General features: G+C 29.1%; 3 protein-coding genes across 3 annotated transcripts; 1 reads left to right on the forward strand and 2 right to left on the reverse strand.

The window, feature by feature from the left end:
- Nucleotides 1-10,203: 10,203 nt before the first annotated feature.
- Nucleotides 10,204-14,118, reverse strand: LOC124912583 (proteasome subunit beta type-6). The gene is made up of 8 exons (XM_047453224.1): nt 13,924-14,118; nt 13,705-13,781; nt 13,480-13,535; nt 12,086-12,158; nt 11,479-11,590; nt 11,088-11,161; nt 10,660-10,734; nt 10,204-10,551 (listed from the first exon to the last, which is right to left on the reverse strand). The coding sequence occupies exons 1-8, from the start codon at nt 14,033-14,035 to the stop codon at nt 10,417-10,419; spliced, it is 714 nt and encodes a 237-aa protein (XP_047309180.1). The 5' UTR covers nt 14,036-14,118; the 3' UTR covers nt 10,204-10,416.
- Nucleotides 14,119-15,203: 1,085 nt separating this feature from the next.
- LOC124912744 (cytochrome P450 CYP73A100-like) lies at nt 15,204-17,924 on the reverse strand. The gene is made up of 3 exons (XM_047453393.1): nt 17,733-17,924; nt 16,165-16,796; nt 15,204-15,963 (listed from the first exon to the last, which is right to left on the reverse strand). Exons 1-3 carry the CDS (start codon nt 17,922-17,924, stop codon nt 15,204-15,206), a joined length of 1,584 nt encoding a protein of 527 aa, XP_047309349.1.
- Nucleotides 17,925-19,465: 1,541 nt separating this feature from the next.
- LOC124912746 (U-box domain-containing protein 35-like) lies at nt 19,466-23,630 on the forward strand. Its single transcript, XM_047453394.1, has 10 exons — nt 19,466-19,664; nt 20,090-20,217; nt 20,287-20,408; nt 20,487-20,710; nt 20,824-20,929; nt 20,998-21,304; nt 21,392-21,493; nt 21,589-22,011; nt 22,681-23,462; nt 23,525-23,630. The coding sequence occupies exons 1-10, from the start codon at nt 19,466-19,468 to the stop codon at nt 23,628-23,630; spliced, it is 2,499 nt and encodes an 832-aa protein (XP_047309350.1).
- The last annotated feature ends 1,342 nt before the right edge of the window (nt 23,631-24,972 follow it).

Below are 24,972 nucleotides of genomic sequence, written 5' to 3' on the forward strand. Positions count from 1 at the left end.
ATATTTGGATAAATTTTGTTATTTAAATAATCTTAACTCATCTATTCACTTTTTCTTTTTCAACCAACCCATTACATATTTTTTTAATCGGGTTAATTGAATTATATAATTAAATAATAACTTTTAAATTTATAAAAAATAAAATAGGGTGGTTTGATATTTCAGTTGACTAAATTATAATTAAATAATAACTTTTAAATTTATAAAAAATAAAATAAGGTGGTTTGATATTTCAATTGACTAAATTGTAAAGTTTTTTTTTCTAATTAGACTTGGCAATTTAAATTTTGATTTTTTTTTTCAAACTTTACAATTTAGAGCTAACTTATTTTTAAGTTATACAAAAATTAGGTTTTGTCTTAATGAATTTAAATACGGTAAACTTATCTAGGTGACATATATAAATAAATAAAAATAAATAATTTTATCATTAATTTATTACTGAATTTCAGCGAATTAAAGGTTTTAACTATCGATTATCTGAAATTCGATAAATAAATTTTCCATTCGTTGAAATTCAGTAGTTAAATTAATACACTAATATTTTGTTTATTTATAAATGTCATATAAATAAATTGACGATATTTAAAATTGTTAACACAAAATATTGTTTGGTATAATTTTAACCACAAGGCTCATAATTTTTTTTTTTTTAAAGAAGAGTATGATTTTTTTTTTATAAATTCCGTGAAAAGCATGAATTTGATTCGATAGATTTAAATTTTAATATATTATATAATTTGTTTATTATATATTCAATCCAACAACTTATTTAATTATTTTAATTTTGTAAATATTATTTTATTTTATTTAAATTAAATTAAAAACAAATTCTTTTATAAGAAATAAATAATTTTTTTATATTATGACAAAGTGTCTTGTTCAAGGTTATTTGAATAAATGACTTACTATTATTTGAATTTATAATAATAAATAATTTTTTTAAAGAAATAAAGGGTATTGGAAGATGATGAGTACAAATTATTCAAAAATCCAATCATTTTATTTTTTTGTTCTGGCTTTTTTTATTCATAGTTTTGTAATAAAATGGCATTTTAAACCAATAAAAAATAAACACACTTGAAAATGTCAAATTACCTAACTATAAGGGTACCCAAAAAAGGCATTACCACCTTTTTACTTAATATTTGGAAAGGAGATAAAAGTAGGACATCCATCTCCAAAGTTAACTTTTTATTATTATTTGTATCCATGTAGATATTACTTCATCAACATGATAAGCACCAATGCTATAATGAAATCTTCATGGTGAAGGTTTTAAAAAAAAAAATTAAAGAGGAAAAGTAAAAGTTGTGGGCATCTATCTATTTTAAACCTAATAAATCAAGGTTTATTAAATAATATATATATATATATATATATATATATATATATATATATTAATAAGTGTGTGATAAATATTTAAGACTTTATTCCTTAAAGATAATCCTATTCCAAAATGTGTGGTGTAAATTAATACTTCATTGTCATTCACTCTCAATTCAATTTGAAGATTCTTTTATTAACTAAAAGTAAAAGATATATATAGCTTGAATTATTTGTTGTCTCTTTCAATTGTCATATAAATCTAGAAAATATAGTCCTTTAACTTACCCAAATCAATTGTTTCATAGCAAAAACAAACAAACAACCTTAAGTTGGTCACTTCTTCCTCGACTATGGGTGGCGTGATGTTGCAGGGCATGGTCATACATATATGTTGAGCTCGGCATGTTTGAAAGCATATGAGAAAGTTCTTAGACGAAGAAGATCTCCCGTTAACCTCTACTTTACGTAAACCTATCAAGGGTTCAATTAACTTCTGAATTTGAATCACCACTTATATACTCGATATTGACCATAATTCACAAGTTGCACAAGAGTACGAGACAACATGTTGTATTGTTGGTCGATCGGGCAATCAAAGAAAATCTTTGCGACCCTCCAAATGCCATTTCATTACATTAACAATATGGGTAGCATAAAATTTAGGTTAAATTCGAATTTCTCAAATGTATGTGAATAAGGATAAACTTTCCGGAACATTTAGCTTAAAGATGTTCCCTTATTTAATATTAATACTTGTACTTTACTTTTCAAATGGAATCTAATCAATATTGTTCTTAGCTATAAATAAATGAAATGAGATTATATAATACTATATATATATATGCATACCATATTAATATATAGATAACTTGTTTTTTTAGAATAAACAAACATATTATTAATTAATTAATTAATTTATGATTAGTTTATTGCTTACGTTACCATGTGTGGAAATTATTGAATAGGGGGACCGGCCGGCCACCGGAGCATTAGGCCAATTTGTCGACTTTTGCTTTGCCGTGGATTTTTAATCAAAACATCAACAAACTTCCAATAATAATAATAATAATATTATTATTAATATTAGTAATAATGATGATGAAGAGCTAATTTTGTAACCACCTCCACTAGTCACTATAGCCGCCTCTATCCTTGAAAAATACAACTTTGCAATAAAATTCAAAGGTCTGTTTGTATTGAAGAATTCTCGAATGATATTATATAAGGGGTTAGAAATGCTATCAGAATTGATCCGATGGTAGAACAAAATGTCGCAAATACTTTTTTGAAACGTGTTTAAATAAAGTGTCACGTGTAACACTTTTAAAGTTAGAATTAGAGATGACTAGAACTTTAACTATGAAAAAAATCGTTGAGAATTAAGTCGGTGTTGGACAATCATTTAACAACGCAAACAGAAATCTCACATTTAAAATAAAAAAAATGAGCTTGGAGGACTTGTATTGATCTAGTTATTTGTGTGAGAGCCTATGTTATTGTAGTAAGTTTAATTTATTGATTCACATTTATCTTACAAACCATGCAATCTCAAAATCTACCATTTTTAATGACTTATCTAATAAAACTATATTTTCTTCCACCATTTGTATCATTTAATTGCTTTTGCCCTTATTAGTGTAAATTCTTAAATATGACAGTAAAATATGAATTTATTTTCAAAATAAATAGACTTCTCAAAATCATCCATTTTTTTAAGATAACATGACACTCTATAACTATAACTTTCATTTCAATTTAAGACGTTTTAAGTGATAATCAAACTTATGATATTTTTTCTCTTAAATGAATAAAGAAAAACCGTTTTAACATAAAAAAGAAAAAAAAAAAAAAAAAGCACACTAGTAAAAGGACTACCAATAGGTAGAGGGCCAAATTGCTATCCTTACCTAGTCCTCTCCACGAGGTTAAGACTCCACCATATAATCAATGGGTATACAATCCAATATAAACAATGATTTTGTATTAACCATTTAATTTATTTGTATTTTGTCAAATTAATAGACTATAAATATCTCCTAACAAATTCAAAAAGATATCATTTAGATATGTATAGTATATTAGTCTCACAATTATCATAAATCTATATATAGTGTGATATTTTTATATGAAACATCACAATCTCTCCAACTTAGTCACATAACGTTCTCATCGAGATCCCTTTAATAAATACAGTCTCCCCGGTTAGAACTCTAGAAATGATCCACATGACACTTTATTCTTATGGGATTCAAGATGTACCATCCTGACACCTTATTCCTACCACCAGTTCAAATTTGATATCATCTGTAATGCTTCGAACCCGGGTGCAATTGTCGATTAAGAAAATAGACTACTTGTATATACATTCTCTTAAATAAACGAATCAAACCAAACCTTCGACCCTATAATATAAGATGACAACTAGAGAATGAGAGGTAGAAGATCCCCTAGACAAAAACCCCCCACGACTATTCTCCATTGTGCCCGAAGCCAACCAAACATAAGAGAAACTAAATAAATGAAAATGGTAGTCCCTTTCCGTTACTTGATCCACTAGCTAGCTAGTTCTCACATGATTATTAGTAATTTACACTCCAAAAGTTTATTATATAGTTGTCGACCCATCAATCCATTTCTTCCCACTTCTCGCTTCTTGTCACTTTCATCTTTCACTTTATCATCAACTTGTTCTAGCCACATTTCTTTTCTTTTCTTTTTGTGTGGAAAAAGTTTATTAACTTTTATATATTAAGGTTCCATCTTTTATTAGTTATTATATATACATACACGTGTATATGTTTAGACAATTCCCACATTCATATTTAATATGCTTTTACTCTTAACTTGTAAAATGTTTATCCTTGAAGAAGAATCATAAAAAAATTGAAATGAAAATGTTGAGATTTAGAATCCACATAATAATGAGTTTAAAAATTCGAGTTTGAATGGACATGAAAAAAAATTGAGGTGAGTTTAAAAATATAATAAAAAAATTATGGATCAAACAAGTGGATAAACGTATACTCCATTTTCTATGAAATAGAGAAAAAAATAGTGAATTAAATTGAGAAAAATTAAGAAATTAGGGATCAAGTCACGTTCTACCTAATTTATTTATTTATTTTATTTTTGATGTGGGTTTCATCCGACTCAAACCCTAATATAAATCCGCCACTTATTAGAGTCAGAATCATGACAGTTAAAATATCGAGTTAATTCTTAAAATCTTACAATTTTACGATTTCACATTAAGTTAACGAGTTTGATTTTAATTAAACTCTTAAATAGGTAAACTCTTACAATTTTAAATTTAAGATAATAAGATTTTACTAGTTTATTAATAATTTTGATTTTACAATTTTATACGATTTTACTTTAAAAAATAATTTATATTTAAAAATTAAATTTATTATTTATTTAAATTAATTAATTAATATAATATAATTTTTTATAATATTATTTATTTATTTATTATTATTTATTAATTAATTTTAAAATTAACTAAGTATAAAATATTTAATTATATAAATAAATAATAATAATATATAACTATTATTTTTTGAAATTAAGCTCTTACGATTTATGAGTTTACAACTGGCTAACGATTCTACATAAACTCTCGATTTTGACCGCTTTGATTGGAATGACAATATTGTGACATCTATTAACAATGGGGAGTGAAAATCGATCGTGTATCTCGACTCGACTTCAAATAATTTCATTTAAAATGAAACGGTTAAGGAGGTAATAGTCCATTTACATTTTTTTTCTTACAAACTCATGTAAGAGCTTATTATTATTTTTTTAAAGTTTGAATGTGTAATTTAGAAAATTTATAATTATAAGGACATATTATAATTCCCAAAAAGACCTTAGTTGCATATGTGACTTTTATCCACTTGAACACTTGATTATGTTTTATAGTTTAATCACTTCTAAGTCAATAATGTAATGTTGATGAGTTGTTTAAAAATTAAAATGAATTTTTGTAAGCAGAAAATCCTAGTTTAATCCATTATTGACACGTTTTTATTTCTTTTTATAAAAGAAAATTAATCACTTCTAAAATAATGAGTCACACATTGCATGATCATGTGATTGTGAATAAATTATTATTTTATTGAAAAGTATATAATACATATTTTATAATAAATGGATTTATATTTAATTCTAAAATAATGAGTCACACATGCATGATCATGTTCTAATTAGACTGCGTTCGAATAACTTGTTATTTTATTTAAACAGTAACATATTTTATAATAAATTGGGTTAAGCAAAACATTTATATATTTAATAATAATAATAATAACATTATTAATAACTGTGAGACAAAATTATTGAAACATTTGAGATCCTCTCTAATATATATAAAATAACCCAAATTTTATAATGCTTGTTTAATTAAGTACTCTTTTGTCAACTTATTAAATTTGTTTAATTTTTCAGATATAGATAGATACCTTATATTTTAAGAGAATCTTTGCTTTAAGAAATAAAAAAAAATGTTAACATGATTTCTATTTTATATTAATCATCATTTTTTTATCAATCTTTTAAAATATTATAGTTTAGGAATATTTCTCATTTTGTTTTAAGTGTTTAGTGTTACATTGAGCAATTCAATTGTTAATGTTTTACTCAATTATATTACTTTTTTATACCAAAAAAAATGTATTTTAAAAAGTATTATTTATTGCTTATATATATATATATATATATATATATATATATATATATATATATATATATATATATATATATATATATATATATATATATATATATATATATATATATATATATATATATATATAGCTATAAATGAGAACAATGATTGATAATTTTGGTATGGCCTCTAAAATTGACTAAAATAAATTAATTGGCACATTGCCAGCCTAACAAGACATACCAAATAGAGATATTTATCCTTAAATGTAACAAACTTAACAATTGTTCTTTCTCTTTCAATGCGTTACGATCTTCTTTGGTTCCATTCAAAAAAACGAGATCCAGAAATTCGAGTTAGAGTGAGTATAAAATTTTTTTAAGTAGATTTAAAAAATTCATAAAAAAAAGTTATGGATAAAACGAGAATGAATAAAGATAAATTTTGTCTTTAAAAAAAAAAAATTAAATGAAAACATAATGTATAAATTAAAAAAATTAAAAAATTATAGTAATATTACATTTGTACCGTAATACAAGATTTTTTTTTGTTAGGACTTCACCCTCTCGAACCCATATATATATATATATATATATATTTTGCTTTTGAATTAATCTGACTATTAAAATCAACTCAATGTATATATTTGACCAATAATGTATAAATTTGATTAAAAAACAATTCAATGCATACTAATAATTGAAATTGATTCAATTGGACATTTGGGTCCTTTTAGATTCAATGCACTAGTGACTAGTGTTTCATTATTCTCAGTTTAAATTTTTATTAAGGCATTAAATTAATTAATTTAACAACATATTTTTTGTTTGGAATAATTAATTTAATTTAATATCATTTAGTCATTAATGTATTCACTTACAAATTACATCAGTTTACTATTAAGCATATTACTTAGTATAATATTTAATTTTATTCTTATTTATATTTATTTTAATGAAGGTATCTATCTAATCACTAATTTGTGAGTAGAAAATAAATATTTTGAGTAATTAGGACAACAACTAATTAAGGCATATGAATTTTGGTATGAAGCCAATAAAGAAGGTTACATGTAAACATGCCCAACCCATATTAGAAAAACTGTTTAATCATTGAAAATTAAAAGTCTTCATTTAATTAGATATAATAATATTACCTTTATTTTTAAATATTCTACACTCCAAGAACGTTCATAGTTGGTCAAGATCAACAATTAAATTGATTTGCATTAGTGTTATTCAAATCAAGAAGCTAATTACTCCCATGTTCCAAATAATATAATTAGGAATAGCCTAAAAAAGTTGCAGTAAATTTGCAGCGTAACCCAATAGTCTTTGAGTATCGATAATCAAACGTAAGCATGATAATTTTTTGTCTGATTAGTTCACCAAAATGTTTAATTATCCATCATGGTGTAGAATTTGTAGGGCAATTTATTTTACGTGGAAAATTTTTTGTAAGTCGTCTATATTTATTGTAGAGATGATTCTTTGAAAAGTTTTTTTGGACGACATTTGGTATAGTGTGAAAAGTCTATCTACGACATTTGCTATATGTAAAAATATCACAGTTAATGACATGTTTGATCTTCGGTCTAGTAGTTTCTCTAATCGAATTAGATATAGGAGATTAAACATTATGGAGACTTCGTCCCATAATAGAGTTTACTTTTGGTAGGATGCAATCAAATGTCCCCGTCTGAACAAGATGTTATGCATTGAAAAAATATAGATAATTTTCATGTGGGACATTGCTACAAGTTGTTTGCTAAGATGATTCCATATAATTTTTGTTTGAATAAACTTTGGGAGTCAAAGATTTCATCCAAGATATCGTTATTTGAATAAAACGTTATTCAACGTGGATTTTATGGAAGATATGTGCCTAACAAAAAATTATATTATGCCTAGTCGTATGTGTCACTGAGATGTTGAATCGACAAATCACTTATTTTGCATTGTCGAGGAGTGACTAATATTTGGAGTCTTTTGTGAAGTATTATTGAGATTAATTAGATGATGCCGGAGTGTTTGAGTAGTTACTGAGAAATTTGAAATGACACGGTTGAGATGACAGACCTATATATTTGAGTTACTATCCCAATTATTTTTTAGTGGACTATCGGGTTAAAGAGAAATCGTTGAACTTTCAATAATCGTAGTCGTCCGATTCGTATCATTCATAATACTATTATTATGACGTCTTTTGAGATTCATTCCAAAAACCATTAGAGTTTGTCGAGGAGTTAATCGTTTTTCTCGAGAACTTACGAACTCAATAACGTATTGAGTACCGTTTTTTTTTTCTTTTTATGTCATGATTTGTCGTTGTGTTTAAACGATTTTTTTCATTCTTTATATTTATATATATGAACCTTTAAAAAAAAAAAAAAGGTAATAAATAGAAGTTTGTGGTACTAAAGTGAAAAATAAATAATTTTTATTTTAGTATAATAGTTTTGTATTCATAATGAAGACTTGTAATTCAATGACAAGTAAAAAAACAAGAAATGAGTTAAAATATTTACATTTTAATTATTTTAACACACCTGCTAACCTTATTTAGGGTTAGGGATAACAACAAAAGTGGATTAAAGTGAATTAAGGGTGGGAAATGTGTTTACTATTTATTTTAATTTTTTTTAATTTTTTTTTGTCTCAATTCCCTTTCGGAAATCTTTTATTATTACATTATCATATTTTCTAAAAAAGAATTAAAAAAAATCATTAGTAAAATTCTATAAATATTTTTTTTAATATATATATATATATATATATAATATGAAAATTTATATTATTATATATAAATAAACTTAAAACTCTTATAAATATAAAAAATAAATATATATTTAATTGTGTTAGAGTGTTTTGAATAAAATTTTCAGGTAATAAAACAAAATATAACAACTGATATTCCATAATAGAGCAATTAAAATAAAAGACCGGGACGAATTATAATTGTATCTGTACGCGGGATGCATGCATATAATATACTTACAAACATTAAAATCAAACTTAAAGCACGGAATTTGATAATATGACCAACTTTGTCAAATCAAAACCGTGTTTTGTTGTTCTTTTGACTTTATTACATAAAATCATTATGAATACAATTTTGCTAAAACCCTACCCACCATCCCACATTATTACTCCTATCATCATAACACCTTGAAAAATAATATGAATTACTTCAATGTTTCATAACATCAAATCCCGATTATTGTGGGTTTTCCTTACTTGATTAATTATATGTCAAATCCGCCTAAAACGATATATAAAGCACATTTCACATGAGTACATGTAGCCAACAAATTAGAATAATTAGTTCATTGTATTTAATGATGGTTATTATTAGTAATATTTATCGGTTTTATTTTACAGTTTATGAAATATTTTTTTTTCCGATAAATCGGTAATAATTTAATTATATATTTATATTTTATAATTTATATTAGTTATTTTTTTTATATATTTGATATATTATATTAATTATTTTTAAAATTTAAATTATAATTTGTATAGAATTATTTAAAAAATAATTAATTTATAAGTTATTAATTTAAAAATGAACTATTAAAATATATTATATTATTATAATAATATAACATATTTCTAAATATATTTATTAGATATATTATATTATAACAATAAAATAATATAATACATTAAAAGATGAAAGAATAACTTGACAGAGGTGGAAACAAGAATAGTTTGAAAAAAATTATTTAATAAATTGAATACTTAATTAAAAAAAAATGAATTATCAAACAGCTATGTGACCTTAATTCATAATAATTAGTATGATTATATTCTAAAATCTGTTTATTTTCTCTAAGATCTCACCTCCCTCTCTTTTTTGAATTAAAAAACAAAATTATATTAATCCCATCAAATAGATTTTATATAAACTGTATTTTAAAATAATATCTCTAATCAACATTTAAATGATATAATCACACTTTTTTTTATAATTTCTAAATTAAATAGAGATAAAATATATTTTCTAAATGAATCAAAAAAAAATATATATATATATATATATATAAATTAATTTCTCCTTAAAAACCTACTAAATTTTTAAGAATAAACATATTTTTTTTTTAAAATTGCTTAAAATATAATTTTACCTTCACATGGACAAGAAAAAACTTATTTTCATGTACTAATTTGCAAATCTGAAAACAGTCTAGGGACTAAATTGTAAACCCAGATAAATCTGGGGATCAATTTGCCAATTTTGATCAACATCAGAAGTCTCTAGTCAATAATAAGTTTCATAGAAATCTTTTAACTGAATTACAGGAAATGCATAGTGATATTCCAAAACATAGAAATAAATCATCATCTGAGAAACACAGGTAAGTAGAGACTAGAAATGGTAGAATTAAGAAAAGAAAAAAGGAAACAAACGCGGTTCGATCAGCTAACCATTGGTTCGGGACTCGACGATGATGGCAATATGTCCAAGAGTGAATTATGTGCCTCCAATTCGTCGTGCCACAGTGGGAGTTGATCGCCAGGATAGAACTTTCTACTCACTCCCTCGGAATTTATCTGCATTTTTTACATATGGTTAAATTAGTTAAAACCAAACCTATTATTATTTCACTCACCAACACAAACAGGGATCAAGCAATGTATAAAAGAAAGAGAAAGACTCACAGTAACAGTGCGCACAACACCACCACTAGCCCCATCTCGAGCAATAGCAAGAGAAACAGCCGTCACTACTAGTTTCTGCATTTAATATCGTCAAACATTATTCACTAGCTCAAGGCGGGTTTATATATATCGATGCATTGGGTTGTGCTTAATTGGTCAAATCAATCATATTAATAACTGAAAAGCATTACTAGTTTTTAATATGATAACGTAGGGGTGGACTACGATGCTTTAGATCTACTCAACTTCATGTCTATGGATCGATGTTAATTGCTTTTTGCATTTGGAAATAATTTTAGACTTTGGATTCTCTACAGAATCGCTTCCACAAATGGCCTTCCTTTGATATCTAACGTAATTAATTGTGGAACTAAACAGTTTACGAAACAACCGGCATATTTGATGCAAAGAAAAGAAGAAAGACTGACCTCAGCTTCCTCTCTTGTCATTCCTTCCTTCCAAGCTTGGTCAAAAAATCCATACAAGTAAGAAGAGCCAGATCCTGCAAACATGCACACAAACAATCACTAACTACCAATACAAATAATAGTAGCCAAATCCTGCAAGCATGATATATTAAACAAACACACTATTCAAAATAATTATTTGATTGATTAAAATTTATTTCAAGTAGCAACAGAATTATAATAGAATGACATAGTTTATCATTCAAAGCAAGTAAACAATAAAACATTTCTTAAGAGAGTAATTAGGGATTGGAGAACAACACTTGATTCGAGAAGACCATTCATAAATTTTACTGATAACATCAAAACGGAGAAAATTGAAAAACATGGGGATTATCTAGGATAAATTCACCTCCAATTGTGAAAGGCTGCTCTACAATTGTCCCACCAAGAGGTATTCCATATATCTTGCCTCCTTCATACTTATCCCAACCCCCAACAATCATGCCAGTTTGCAACATATTCTGCAAACATGCAATTACAAATATATAGAAAGATAGATTAGCAATAGAGCAAAGAAAACTAAGATATTAATGGGAAAACCCTGAAGAGTCAAAAAGGAGCAAAAGATAACACACTTTGTACTCAAATATGTGACTAATAATTAGAGTTCAAATATCATATTATCCAATAGAAATAATTCAATTGAACTACATAAAACCCTTTTTCTTCCTCTAACAGAGAAGAGAACATAACCAACTCCCTAGCTTCATCAAAAACATCACTTAGTACATAAAGTTCATGCACGAATGGTTAAAATTCTAAATAAACCCGTGTTACCATCATCAAACAGCTTATGTCGATCAAAATATACAAAGAGTACTTTCATGATGACAACAGGACTAATTGCAATCTTCAAAGTTGTACAGATGGTTTAGCCTTAGCTAATATAGTAATATGACACTTTTAGTAAATAGCATATCTATCGAGTAAAACAAAATATCCAAAGCAGCACCAACCTTGTTACCATATGCTATTAGCCTGACCAAATTAGCAGCAACTTTTACAGTTGCAGGCTGTCCCGACTGTATCCTGTAAGGAAATGCTTTTGAATGTTCAGAGTTCAATATTAGAAGGTTGAAACTAAAATGTGACAAAAAGGTAGCACCAAGATACTTGAGAAATATGCTATCAAATTGTATGATATGTGAAACTATTATATTAAGAGGATTTCAGATTGTATGGTATGTGAAACTACTATTTTAAGAGGATCTCAGATAAAAAGAAATCACAACTATGCAATAGGTTCGCATGTTTGTGAATCTTGCAATGATAGCTTTCAAGTCTGAAGAACATTCCCAAAAAAAGGTTATCAATAAGATTGGTTTAAAAACAATGTGAGAGGTGTAGCTATTGTTGAAAATCAACAAATATTTAGAAGACTTCAGCAATTTATAACATCAAATACCAAGCCCCTGTGGTTATGGCATGAGAACAAGTTCCAAACATACTCGATTAGTATATTTGTTTTTATAGAAAAATTTAGTATATATATTTATTTGGCTCATTTCAATCAAATCTAATGCTCAAACCTTCCTTGTGATTCCTAGGTAGTCCATTCTTTATTTAAATAAATTCTAGCTATTTGCTTCTTATCACATGCATTGCAGAATCTGCAGTAAGTCAACATGCACCAATTAAGCAAGAAACAACTCAGAAACTTAACAGCCAATAGAAGACCTGTGAAAGGATACAATTTCATATATGCTTGCAGATTAGGTAACTCATAATCTTCAAACAAACAAATCAATCAAACATACAATGAATTATTCAAGTTTCATTCATTCACATTCAGATTGTTCTGATTGTTGCAAGACATGATAACTTCAGAACATACTACAACTTTTACATGAAGGTCTATACTTGATCCTTTTTTCCCATTTTTCAATGGAAACTACATCAATCAACTAGGCAAATAACCCAAAAAAATAATGCACTAAAATGGAATAGAAAGGGAGAGGAAACAACCAAAAATGAAAAGGAATTAGTTTGAATTGTAGATAATGGAGATTTCTATAATTAAATCCATAAGAAACCAAAACTTTCTCAATGGCCAAAGCTTGCTAAACTACTACTCAAAGGTAACTAACCAATGACTGTTTTTACAGTATCACCAACATATACTAATAGACTAACAGTGTGTGATATAAGAAAGATGTGGTAGTTTCATCAGAATAAGAGTTGATTAAATACATCATCTGGCAAACACCTTTCATAATATGGGTTTTAGTATATCAAATTAAAAGAGGATATACAGAGATAACCAACCAAATAAACCAGTCTTTATCGATATACTTAAGCAAAGGGAACTTCCATGTATATATCAAACTAAAGCAACTCTATTCAAACTTACGTGTGCTGATGGAGATAATAACGCACATAATCAGAAACAATCTGTGAATCAGCAGCCTGAAAAAGGAGACAAATCAAACTAAACAACAATTTATTTGATCTGGGTCTGGTACTATAGTTCTTTTTGTTACAGATTGTTTACATTATACCGATCAAAGTGATAGAAAAAAACATACTTTTAGAGAAATAAATGGGCACATAGAAATAGAATAAATTTGGGATTTACCGATCCGGAGCGGCAGATATAAACGTTATCAGTAAGCTGGGTGATCTTGTCTGACGCCCTATTGGCCACATACATTCCTGAATGAAAAAAGAAAAGAAAATAATAAAATCAGTGTAAGCCCTAAAGAAGCTGTAGAATCTCTAGCCGCGAAGTTCATATCATAATATTCAATCTTTGAAACAAACAGGAGCAATTTGAGATCAAGAAAGAAGAAATTACCGGTGCTGGTACGAGAGTCGGCACCAAGGACAACGCCGCCGTTGTAGGTGACGCCGATGATTGTGGTCCCCATGGAATGAGGAGAATTGAGATCTGCAACTGAAGGATCCATTTTTGTTTTCAGAGATGAAATTCGCGCAGAGTGTTGTGTAATCGAGACGATGGAATGAGAGAAAGATAGGTAAATACTGAACTTTGGTTTCGTGGGGAAGAAGAAGAAATGTGAAGGGAAGGAGGCAATGTTCCGGTGCGGAAGACTCCACTGTTTCACATATATTATTACCCAATCATATTTGTTTGTTAATTCTGGGCTTTTTCCTTTTAGTGAATGGTCCACTTTAAGGCCCACTATAAGACTTTTATTTTCACATTAAGTTTGTAATTTTGGATCATGAAACATTTTTGTTATACATAAAACTATTAAAATTTTGAATATAAAAATTAAAAATTTTGAATATAAAAATTAAGTAGTTCAAATTGAAAGTTTTAAGTAAAATTATTTTATAGAGTAGACTTTATTTGAAATTGGAAAAGTTTAATTTGAAAAAAATATTAATTATATATTATTATTATTATTTATATATATATATAATTAAGTATTTTATAGTTATTAATTTTAAAATTTTATATATTTAAATATAAAATAATAATAATAATAAGTAAATAACACTGTAAAAAATTATATTTATAAAATTAATTATATTAATTAATTTATTTGAATAAATAATAATTTTTTTATTTATAAATATAAATTTGTTTTTGTTTTAAGTAAAATCGTATAAAATCGTAAAATCGAAATTATTTATAAACTCATATAATCGTAAAACTTTATTATCGTAAATTTAATATCATAAAAAATTATATATTTAAAAGTTACTTAAAATCAAATTCATTAACTCTCTCTGAAATTATTTACAATTTTATGAGTTAACTTAAGATATTAACATTAAGAAAGAATCCGTATATGAGAGATAAAAAAAAATTACAAGAAAGAATTGTTTTTTAAATATAATTAACAATTCTGATTTGAATTAGTAAAAAAACTAAGTTTGAAAATTAAAAAAAAAAAAAAATCAATCATGTTTTTTTTTCCAAACTATACAATGATAGTGACCATGTCGACCCGACACACAAGTATTGTACATAGGTAGAAAAAAACACCAAAAGTCAGATATTTGGGTAAAATACTAGTATTCATTTATTCAATTGACCCAACATGAAACATGTATAAATATTATGAATGTTACCTTCAAGGCTTCAATGCTATATAATTCAAATTTTCAAAATATAAGAACAAGATAACAATTTAAGCAAATTGGTTTAAAAACGATCAAGGAATGGTTAGCAATGTGCAAACTGAATTGCCCTCCTTTTTCACTCACGTCAATCTTCTCTAATCCCGGAGGTGGTACCATTTCGAAATTCCTCACCAACTTCGCGATCACAAGACCAAGAATCGGCATAGCGAGTATGATTCCGGGACAACTTCGCCTTCCAACCCCAAATGGCATGAACCGAAAGTCCACTTTCCCACCAACAACCGTCTCCGTGCCACTCTCCTCCTCGAGGAAACGCTCGGGTCGAAATTCACTCGGGTTGTTCCACCAGACAGGGTTGTTAGCCATCCACCAAGCATTTACCACAATTTTGGACTCTTTAGGAATTGTATACCCACCAAGATTAGCCTCCTCAAGGTTCATGTGGGGCACCAACAAGGGAATTGGAGTGTGGAGCCTAAGTGTTTCTTTGATAGTGGCTTGTAGGTATGGTAACTTGTTTAGGTTCGACTCGGTCACTTGGTCCCCATTAAGCGCGACAAAGATTTCATCTCGAATCTTTTGTTGAACGGTTGGATGGTTAACCAACTCAGCAATAGCCCACTCCATGGACCATAGGGTTGTCTCTATCGCCACAACATTGATGTTCTCGACTATATAAAGCACGTTTTGTTCATTGATTTCTCCTTTCATTTCGGCATCTATTATGTGGTCGATTGCACAATTGATCTTGTGTTTTTCTCCATTAGAAATCATGATCATCCTGCCAATTGTTGTTATTATGCAAATTAATTTTAACCAAAACAAAATTTTGATTGTGATGTCTTAGTTTGTTTGCTATTGGCAATTTATCACATTGCATTAAATTTTAAATACAAAAGACATTTTAATAATTTAAAAAACTCATTTTTTTTTGTCATAGAGCATGATTTTCATTTCAATTAAAAGTGTCAATTTTTGTTACCTTCTTTTTTGAACAAAATAGTTGTTGAAGAAAGCAAGACGTTTGCTTTGCAAGTCCCTACACTTATTCAAATAACCTCTTAAGAATGGTCTAAGAAGAGGTATAAAATCACCATAGTTATACTCAAAGCTTTGCGCCAACTTGCTCCTCTCCGAGTTAAACCGAGTCGCCTCCACGAACAAAGGATCATCTACCGACTCGAACTTGGTATCGAACATCATTCTATACATAATATTGTAAAGCATGAGTTGCAATCGTCTCCTAACCACGATCCCCTTTGTTTCATTCCTTCTCAAATCGAAAACTACTAAATCCATTTCTTGTTCCCACATGTCGCTATAATGATGCACCACTTTGTTGGTGAAAAAAGGTACCGTCATAATTCGACGCATCTTTCGCCAGTGCTCGCCATAGACTGTAAACACCATGTCTTGACCATTTCCCGTGAAGATGTCGAAGACAATGTTTCGAGGTCGTGAACCGAACTCCACTCCTTTGACGTGCAAGACTTGGTTAGCTAGCTCCGGATCCGATACCACCACTAGGTTCTTTGAACCTAGTTTTAGTAGGAAAATGGAGCCATACACCTTCGCCATGCCGGCTAGGGTACGGTGGTGTAGATCATTACCCACCTGCATCGGAGTTTATACAAATTAACTAGATTTTTTTTAAGAACTCATTAACAAATGTGTAAAAAAAATTAATTTGTTCTTTGAAAAAAAGTATAACAAAATGCTACTAATTAGGGATTAAATACGATTTTTAACCAAATATTCAACCGAATTCGAATTCACCTAATTCGAAATACATTTTCAAATCGAATTTTAAACCAATTCGAATTCAAATACGTTTTTAGATTAGATTTTGGGGTTGGTTCAACTCAAAAACCAAACAAAAGTTGAATTTATTTTTTATTATTTATTTTATTATTTTCGAGTTTGGCAATAAAATAAAATCAAACTCGTTTTGATTTCGAATTCGGTTTAATTGTACTAGAATTTATTCGGTTTATTACTAATTGATTAAAAAAAATTGAATAACCCAAAAACCTAACCGATAAATCTACTGCTAATCGGTTAGATTAAATTAAGATGAAATAATGAATATTTGTTAGGACAAATTAAGAAGATTTTCTTTTTTCAACTTTATTTGTACCTTATGTTTTTTTAAAAAATATTATTACTATCAAACAAAAATATTAACTCACTCAAAATTTGTTAATTTCCATTTAGTACAGTACTTCAAAAAGATGATTAATTGCAGATATCTTTGCTGCACACAAATTATTTCATTGATTTTTTTTCATTATTTTTTTTTTTGTTGAGAATGTCACTAATTATAACTTTGATTTAGTATGTTTAGAATATTGATTTTAACAAAATACTGTCATTTCCTTAAAAAAACATAGATATTACATTATTTTTATAATCTCATGTATTGCATAAATAATTTTTTTTCATCATTCTCATGTATATTTTTTGAAACATACTAAGCGAATATAAACTAGTCGGCTAAATCACAATATCTTTAACGATATTGAAAAATAGTAACAAAAGATAAGTCGATACCTGAAGCCAATTGCCAAAGATGGGGATAGAACATGGACCGGGTGGGAGATTCGATTGGCGACGTAAAAACGAACATACAATGAAGAAAGTGAGGGGAAAGAAGAGTAGTAACATGATTGAGGAGGAGGAGATAAACATGACAATGGGAAATATGGTCACAAAGAATATGCAATATGAACTTAGCTTGTTCATTTCTAATATATATGAATTATGATTAATTGAATGAAATTAAAGCTCATATATATATTATTATTATGTAGTGGGTGAGGATTTAGTTAATGGTTTCAAAGAGAAACCAGTGTGCTCTTCAACCAAGGTAGGAGGAGGATTAAGAGTTCAAGTCAATTATGAACATTACCAGGTAAGTAAAACTCCCCCTCTTGCCAACAATACCTAATTACAGACTTCTAATATTGAACCATTTTGAATTTATTTATAAAGTAACGATAAAGAACGATAATTTTGTGTCATGAATGGTGTCGAGAATAATGTGACATCGGATTGAACTTAAATCCGATAGGAGAGATAAATTTTATTTTTAAAGTCCAATCACTTGTTGATACATCATTCTCAACACTATGACACCAAATTTTCGTTTTTTATCATTATTTTTATTTATATTTGTTATGAACTATGATTAAATAATACAACATTAAATAAATCCAAAACAGACCATTTTATCTACATCAGAATATATGTTCCAAATATATCATTTTACACTATAGAATTAAAATTATACTATGATAATAAAATAAAATTTGTTTAATTTAGGCTAATATTATCTCTTTGTCCACATCTTTCAAAAATTAATTCATTCCCTATGAAAAATAATCATTATATATCATAATCACAATCACATAAATAGTTTTTTTTTAAGGTTGTCTTGTAATTTTATTCATTTTGTCATGTATGTCGGTTTCCTTTTAAAATTAGAGCAAGTGTTTGCTTTGCTCTAATCCATGAGCTCGTGTAGTTTTTGTGTTTTTTTTTTCTGAGTTTTTAAGTTTTAAAAATAACAAAAAAAAATTAAAGAGAAAAACATATATATAACTCAAAACAAATCATTCATTGATAGTAAAACTCCAAACTACATCTTAAGGTTGATATTAGTAAACCTTTTTTTTTTTATTACAATCATCATCACAATTGAAAATTATAAATTAAACTATCCTTTTTCTTTACATTTAATATAAAAAGTGTGCTAAAACTTCATATTAATTAAGAAAATGGAGAATATTTTTTTTCCATTTTACAAATTTCACTTTTTGGACATCTTATATTGTAATACATTGTAAAAATGTAATTAAAAAGAGAAAAAAAAATATTAAAAAAATGGGTGATATAAAAACACTATAGCTATATATTAAATCCTCCACAATTATAGAAAACTCTAAATTTAGATGAATGATTAGGAGAATAGAGAGCAACAAAAATGGGTGATTAATTAGAACATAGTTAGTTATTTAATCTCTTTGTAGGGAGATAGACAAAGAAGGGGCAAAGAACAACTATTATTATTTGTTCATAGGCCACCTCGAAAAATCGAGCAATATACCTAAAAGAAAAGGCAATTACTGTTCTTCACATGAGTTGTCAAAAGATTGTTTTCTTCTTGTAAGGGATTAGAGAATTCATTAAGAAGACTTTAAAACTTTCTTGCATAGAGGGGACGAATATAATAACTGATTTCTCTCTCGATCTCTCCAAAAAGAGATAGAGAGGGAAATCAGAAAATGGTGCTCGAGAAAGATACCACCGCGAATTCTTCTAAGAGTTTTAGCGGCGGTGCGATTGGTAATAATGTCGGAGTGGCAATAGATAAAGATAAAAGCAGTCAATATGCTCTTAAATGGGCTATTGAAAATCTCATTTCTCGTGGCCAAACTATTTCTCTCATCCATGTCAAGAAGCGCCCCTCCGTCCCCTTATCAGGTTTTTTTCGTCCCTAATGCTTCAATTTAGGATTGTTTTTATAAAGGATAAAACTCATTTTATTGTTACGTTAAATCGTGAAGATTGCAATCTAATAGTGAAAACCGGTCCAAAAAATTATAATAAAGTTACAAACATTTATAATCACAAGAAAAATATAATAAACAAACTCACGTCCTCTATTTTTATATACCACGATAGTTGTCTAATAAGAAATCATCTACATTTGATTTATTTGAAAATCATGTAACTCTTGAATGGTTGCTTTTTTCCATGCTTGACTGATTGAACTCGAGCCAACTCTGGTCACATTTGTCGTGTTTTTCTCAGTTTATTATAAACGTGATCACATTTCATGAATAATTAAAACGTTTCTCACTATTTAAAAAAATATCGTCTCGTGGATTTGTGATGAACAATTACAGGAGGAAATCACATGTCTCTTCCAGATTTTAGTGATCTCGGAATGACCAAAGCAGCAAAAAACATTAATACAGATAGTCAAATAACCGAGCTTTTTCTAGCCTTCCGTGCATTTTGTTCGCGCAAAGATGTGAGTGGAAATTCGTTACATAATATAGACTTAATTTTTCTATTGCAATTAATATTTTCTTTTTGATAGATCAAATGCAATGAGATAATCCTCGAAGATGCAGATATAGCAAGAGCTCTTTGTGACTATGGAAGAATACACATGATAGATGTTTTCGTCCTAGGTGCCCCGGCAAAATCTTCCTTCGTAAGGTAGTGTTTATTTTCTTTGGCGACGTTCTATTTCTAAATGTGACGAATTAAATGAACAATATAAATATGTAAACCTAGATTCAAGGGTCCAGATGTTCCCGCGACCGTTACAAGACTCGCACCGGAATATTGTTCAGTTTATACCGTGTCAAAAGGAAAGACTTTATCGATTCGACAAGCAACTGTCCAAGTCCCCGGCAATTCATCTCGTGCATCAACTAATAGCTACGAAAACAATACCGTCGCTACTTCAAACGCATTACAAGATTTGCGATCAACAATTAATAATCGCATTGCTAGAGGTTGATTAATTAATTTATAGTTACAACTTAGTTATATAATTCCATTTTCTAGATTGGAAACAATTCAAGTTTCATGTAACCACAAGTTACATATTTTACTAATGTTCTAGCAGGTTCTGAACCGCCGGTATCTACAAATAGAGCTACTAATGTTCCATCCGGAGAATCGACGGGATTTACACCACCAAGAATCAGTTCGGACTATCAAGATGAGATCAAGTAAGTGAAATGTCGGAATTATCAAATTATACGAAATGTTTTGTACTATAACTACAATATTGTTGTAGGTCGCCCTTCGATAGAAATAATAAAAATCCCAATAGGGCATCCTATTGCAATTTAGATATTGGGGGCTCCGACATTTCATTTGTGGGTTCGAATCGGCCCAACTCTAATAATGATATGTACAACGGCTCCAACTTCAATATGCATGAAGAATTTCCAACTCGACTTTCAAATTCTTCAAATGATTATGAGTACTATAATGGATTTACTTCCCCATTACCCCCCATGAAAGAAAAGTCACCCGACAATAGTTATTCTCTAAGTTCCGATCTTAGTGACGAATCGTCGCAACCTGCCCCACAAAATGTGGTAAGTATTTACATCGAAATGTTTTTATTAACAAAATTTATGATAATGTTGAAGGTTTTATAATAATAAAAATGTTTCAACTTTTAGTCGGAGATGGAGGCGGAGATGAGAAGATTGAAAAAAGAGCTTCAACAAACTATAGACATGTATAGCTCAGCATGTAAAGAAGCTCTAACTGCCAAACAAAAGGTATGCATACCCTAATCCAGAATCTTGAAGTTAACCTAAGCTATTGATTAACTTGTGACAAATAGTGTCGAGACTTATAACTTTGAATGGAACAGGCAACTGAGCTAAATCAATGGAAAATGCAAGAGCATCAAAGACTAGTAGAGGCAAAGAAATCCGAAGGAGCAGCACTGGCAATGGCACAAAGAGAAAAAGAGAAAACCAAGGCAGCAATTGAGGCTGCCGAGGCATCTAAGAGAGTCGCGGAGCATGAGGCACACAAAAGAATCATGGCAGAGATGATGGTGATGAAGGAGACGGATGTAAAGAAGGGTCCATCTATGTCTCATGGAGATACGAGGTATCGTAAGTATTCTATAAACGAGATTGAGCTTGCAACCGACAACTTTGACAATAGTCGAAAGATTGGAGAAGGCGGTTATGGACCTGTCTTCAAATGTTCATTAGATCATACTCCTGTTGCTGTTAAAGTTCTTCGCCCTGATGCTGCTCAAGGAAGGTCACAGTTCAACCAAGAGGTATTGTTTTTTTTGTAATTTTTCTTATACTGTCGCTAAAAACTACATGACAATTTCTAATAGCGACGTTTTTCTAATATCAATCAAATAGTGACAGTTCTATAATACTGTCGCTAAAGGTATGCATTATCTCTGTTGCATCATCGCTAAAGGCTTACATCAGTGTGTCGATTTTATTACGTTAAAAAACCATCAATAGCGATGGTTTTCTACTGTCGCAAGTAAAAGTTTTACATCGGCCGATTTTTCAAATAATTTCGTTAAAGATATATGTTTTTGATAACGATGGTTTCTAAATACTCTCTAAGAGTTTAGAGTAACGAATTATCTTTACATTAACGAATTATCTTTACATTAACGAACAAACAATTTTACTGGTTTTCTGCTACCGTTGTTAAAGATTTATATTAAAAACTTTAATAGTGATAGTTTTGTGCTCTTGTCGATAAAAGTTTGCATCATTATTTAAACATCAACGTGACGTTTTTATAGTATCGTCGCTAAACTTCTACATTATCAAACCATCAACAGCGATGTTTTTCTAATACCATCGCTAAAGGTTTACGGTAATGAACCCTCAATAGTGACGTTTTTCTAATAACATTGCTTACATAAATGAAATAATAAACCCTTATAAGTGTCGCTAAAAATACTTTCTTGCTTTTTCAGGTTGAGGTTTTATGCTGTATAAGGCATCCAAATATGGTCCTCCTTTTGGGTGCCTGTCCAGAATACGGTTGCTTGGTCTATGAATACATGGCAAACGGAAGCCTTGAAGACCGCCTATTCTGTCGCGGAAAGTCACCAGTTTTGTCTTGGCAAGTACGTTTTAGAATAGCAGCCGAGATCGCCACAGGCCTCCTCTTCCTCCACCAGACTAAACCGGAGCCACTAGTCCATCGCGACCTAAAACCCGGGAACATTCTCCTCGATCGCAACTTCGTCAGCAAGATTAGTGACGTCGGTTTGGCGAGACTTGTCCCACCAACCGTCGCCAATAACGTGACACAATACCGCATGACCTCAACCGCCGGGACCTTTTGCTATATTGACCCCGAGTATCAACAAACGGGGATGCTCGGGATCAAATCAGACATATACTCCCTCGGGATTATGCTCCTTCAGATCGTCACGGCCAAGCCTCCTATGGGTCTTGCCCATCAAGTCGAGATGGCAATCGAGAGAGGAGATTTCGCTGAAATGCTCGATCCAGCAGTTCAAGATTGGCCGGTGGAGGAAGCAACTATGTTTGCTAAGATGGCTTTGAAATGCGCGGAATTGAGAAGGAAAGATAGACCTGATTTGAAGATGGATATCTTACCCGAGCTTAATAGGTTACGGGTTTTCTCGGAGGAGACCATGCCTGCTTATTCCATGGGCAGTGGAAACTCGCAAACTAGCATGATGAGCATGTCTTTGAATTCTTCTGCCGCCATGAGCAGCCAGGTTTCGTGTTTTTTTCCATTTATTTGAAAATTTTTCTCGATGTTGATTTCTTTCGTATGGTATTTAGGGTTCGGATAGGAGTGACGCATATCGATCTTATGGACATCGACAATAAACCTATTGGAGTGAAGAACATCATCTACTTCTTTTACATGGCATTGCAGATTGGTTGAACTTTTGAAAGCATTAGCGACGGTTATGGAGATAAAGAATATAAAGGTCAAAATTATCATCATATGTCAACAAGGCATCGTTTGAATATTTTGAAGGATTTGCAATAACCCTACTTCTCATTGAATTAAGGATCTTCACCTTAATTATATTTTAATGCTTCCAATTATATTAATTAGGCTTTTTTGATGTTGTTGTTAAAATTAAGTTGTTTTTTCCTTGAATCAATTAATTAATATTTCCATGAATAAAGAATCATCTCTTATAATATATAGTTTATGAAATGCTAAATTTTGTTTGAATAAAGTTAACTATAATTAAAAGTGAAAACTATAATTAAAAGTGAAAACGTCAAAACTATCATGGAGTCATAATGAAGTTACGTGAATGTTTTTTTTAACAAGATCATCACATACCTTACTTCAATTTAAAAAGTTCATAGTGAGAATTAAACTTCAAAACTTTGATCATCTAAGCAAAACTATTGCGAGTTAAACTACCCTAGAAATTGAATACGGAAAATAATTTGCAACAAAAATTACTTTCATATAATTTTTAAAGCCTTTGATTTAAACTCATTGACATGTGTTACTTACAAGTCAGGACATTTTATCTCCTTTGATTGTTTCTTTGTTTCTTTGTTTATTTGTAGTCACTATGACATTTTGTCTCCTTCAATAAAATTGCTAAAAATTAATAATTTTTTGGAAATGTGGTTTCTAGTGAAAGGATATGAATATTTTTGCCACCAAGAATTTCTGCCATGGGTTTTTACAATTTCCTTTTTTAGACCAAATTAGTTTATTAAAGACTAAAACAAAATTTTAATAGTTAAGTTATTGAAAAGAGTTGTGATTTTTATGAAATAAGAGATAGACAACAAACCTATGTTCAGAATCGGTCCGAAGTTATGGATTGGGTACCATAGGAAATTTTTTATTATTATTATTAATTTTTTTAGTTTGTATGTTTTATTGAAAGCATATAATATCTTTTGTATTTAAATTAAGAAAAGTAATATAGTTTGGTTAATTAAATGTTTTAGTTAACACATTAAAGTTGCGGGTTTAAAACATAAATAAAAATGTTTTTCAAAAAAGATTGGAACCGTAGGAGGTGAGAGCACTAGTCTACCTAGCTTTCCCCACTCTTGGACCGAGTTCGTGGATATATGATAAACACACACCAACTCTCATGTAATAGAAATATAAAAAGAATAATAAATTAAAATCAAAATTAATGGTAATGTTTAACATCTTGACATGCTAGATCATTACTACTCTTGTCGGCGTAGTGTTCTGACCATTTATCGATGTGCCTCATGAGTATTGAAATGTTTAAAAA

Source organism: Impatiens glandulifera, chromosome 8, assembly GCF_907164915.1.
Source record: "Impatiens glandulifera chromosome 8, dImpGla2.1, whole genome shotgun sequence".
Lineage (NCBI taxonomy): Eukaryota > Viridiplantae > Streptophyta > Magnoliopsida > Ericales > Balsaminaceae > Impatiens > Impatiens glandulifera.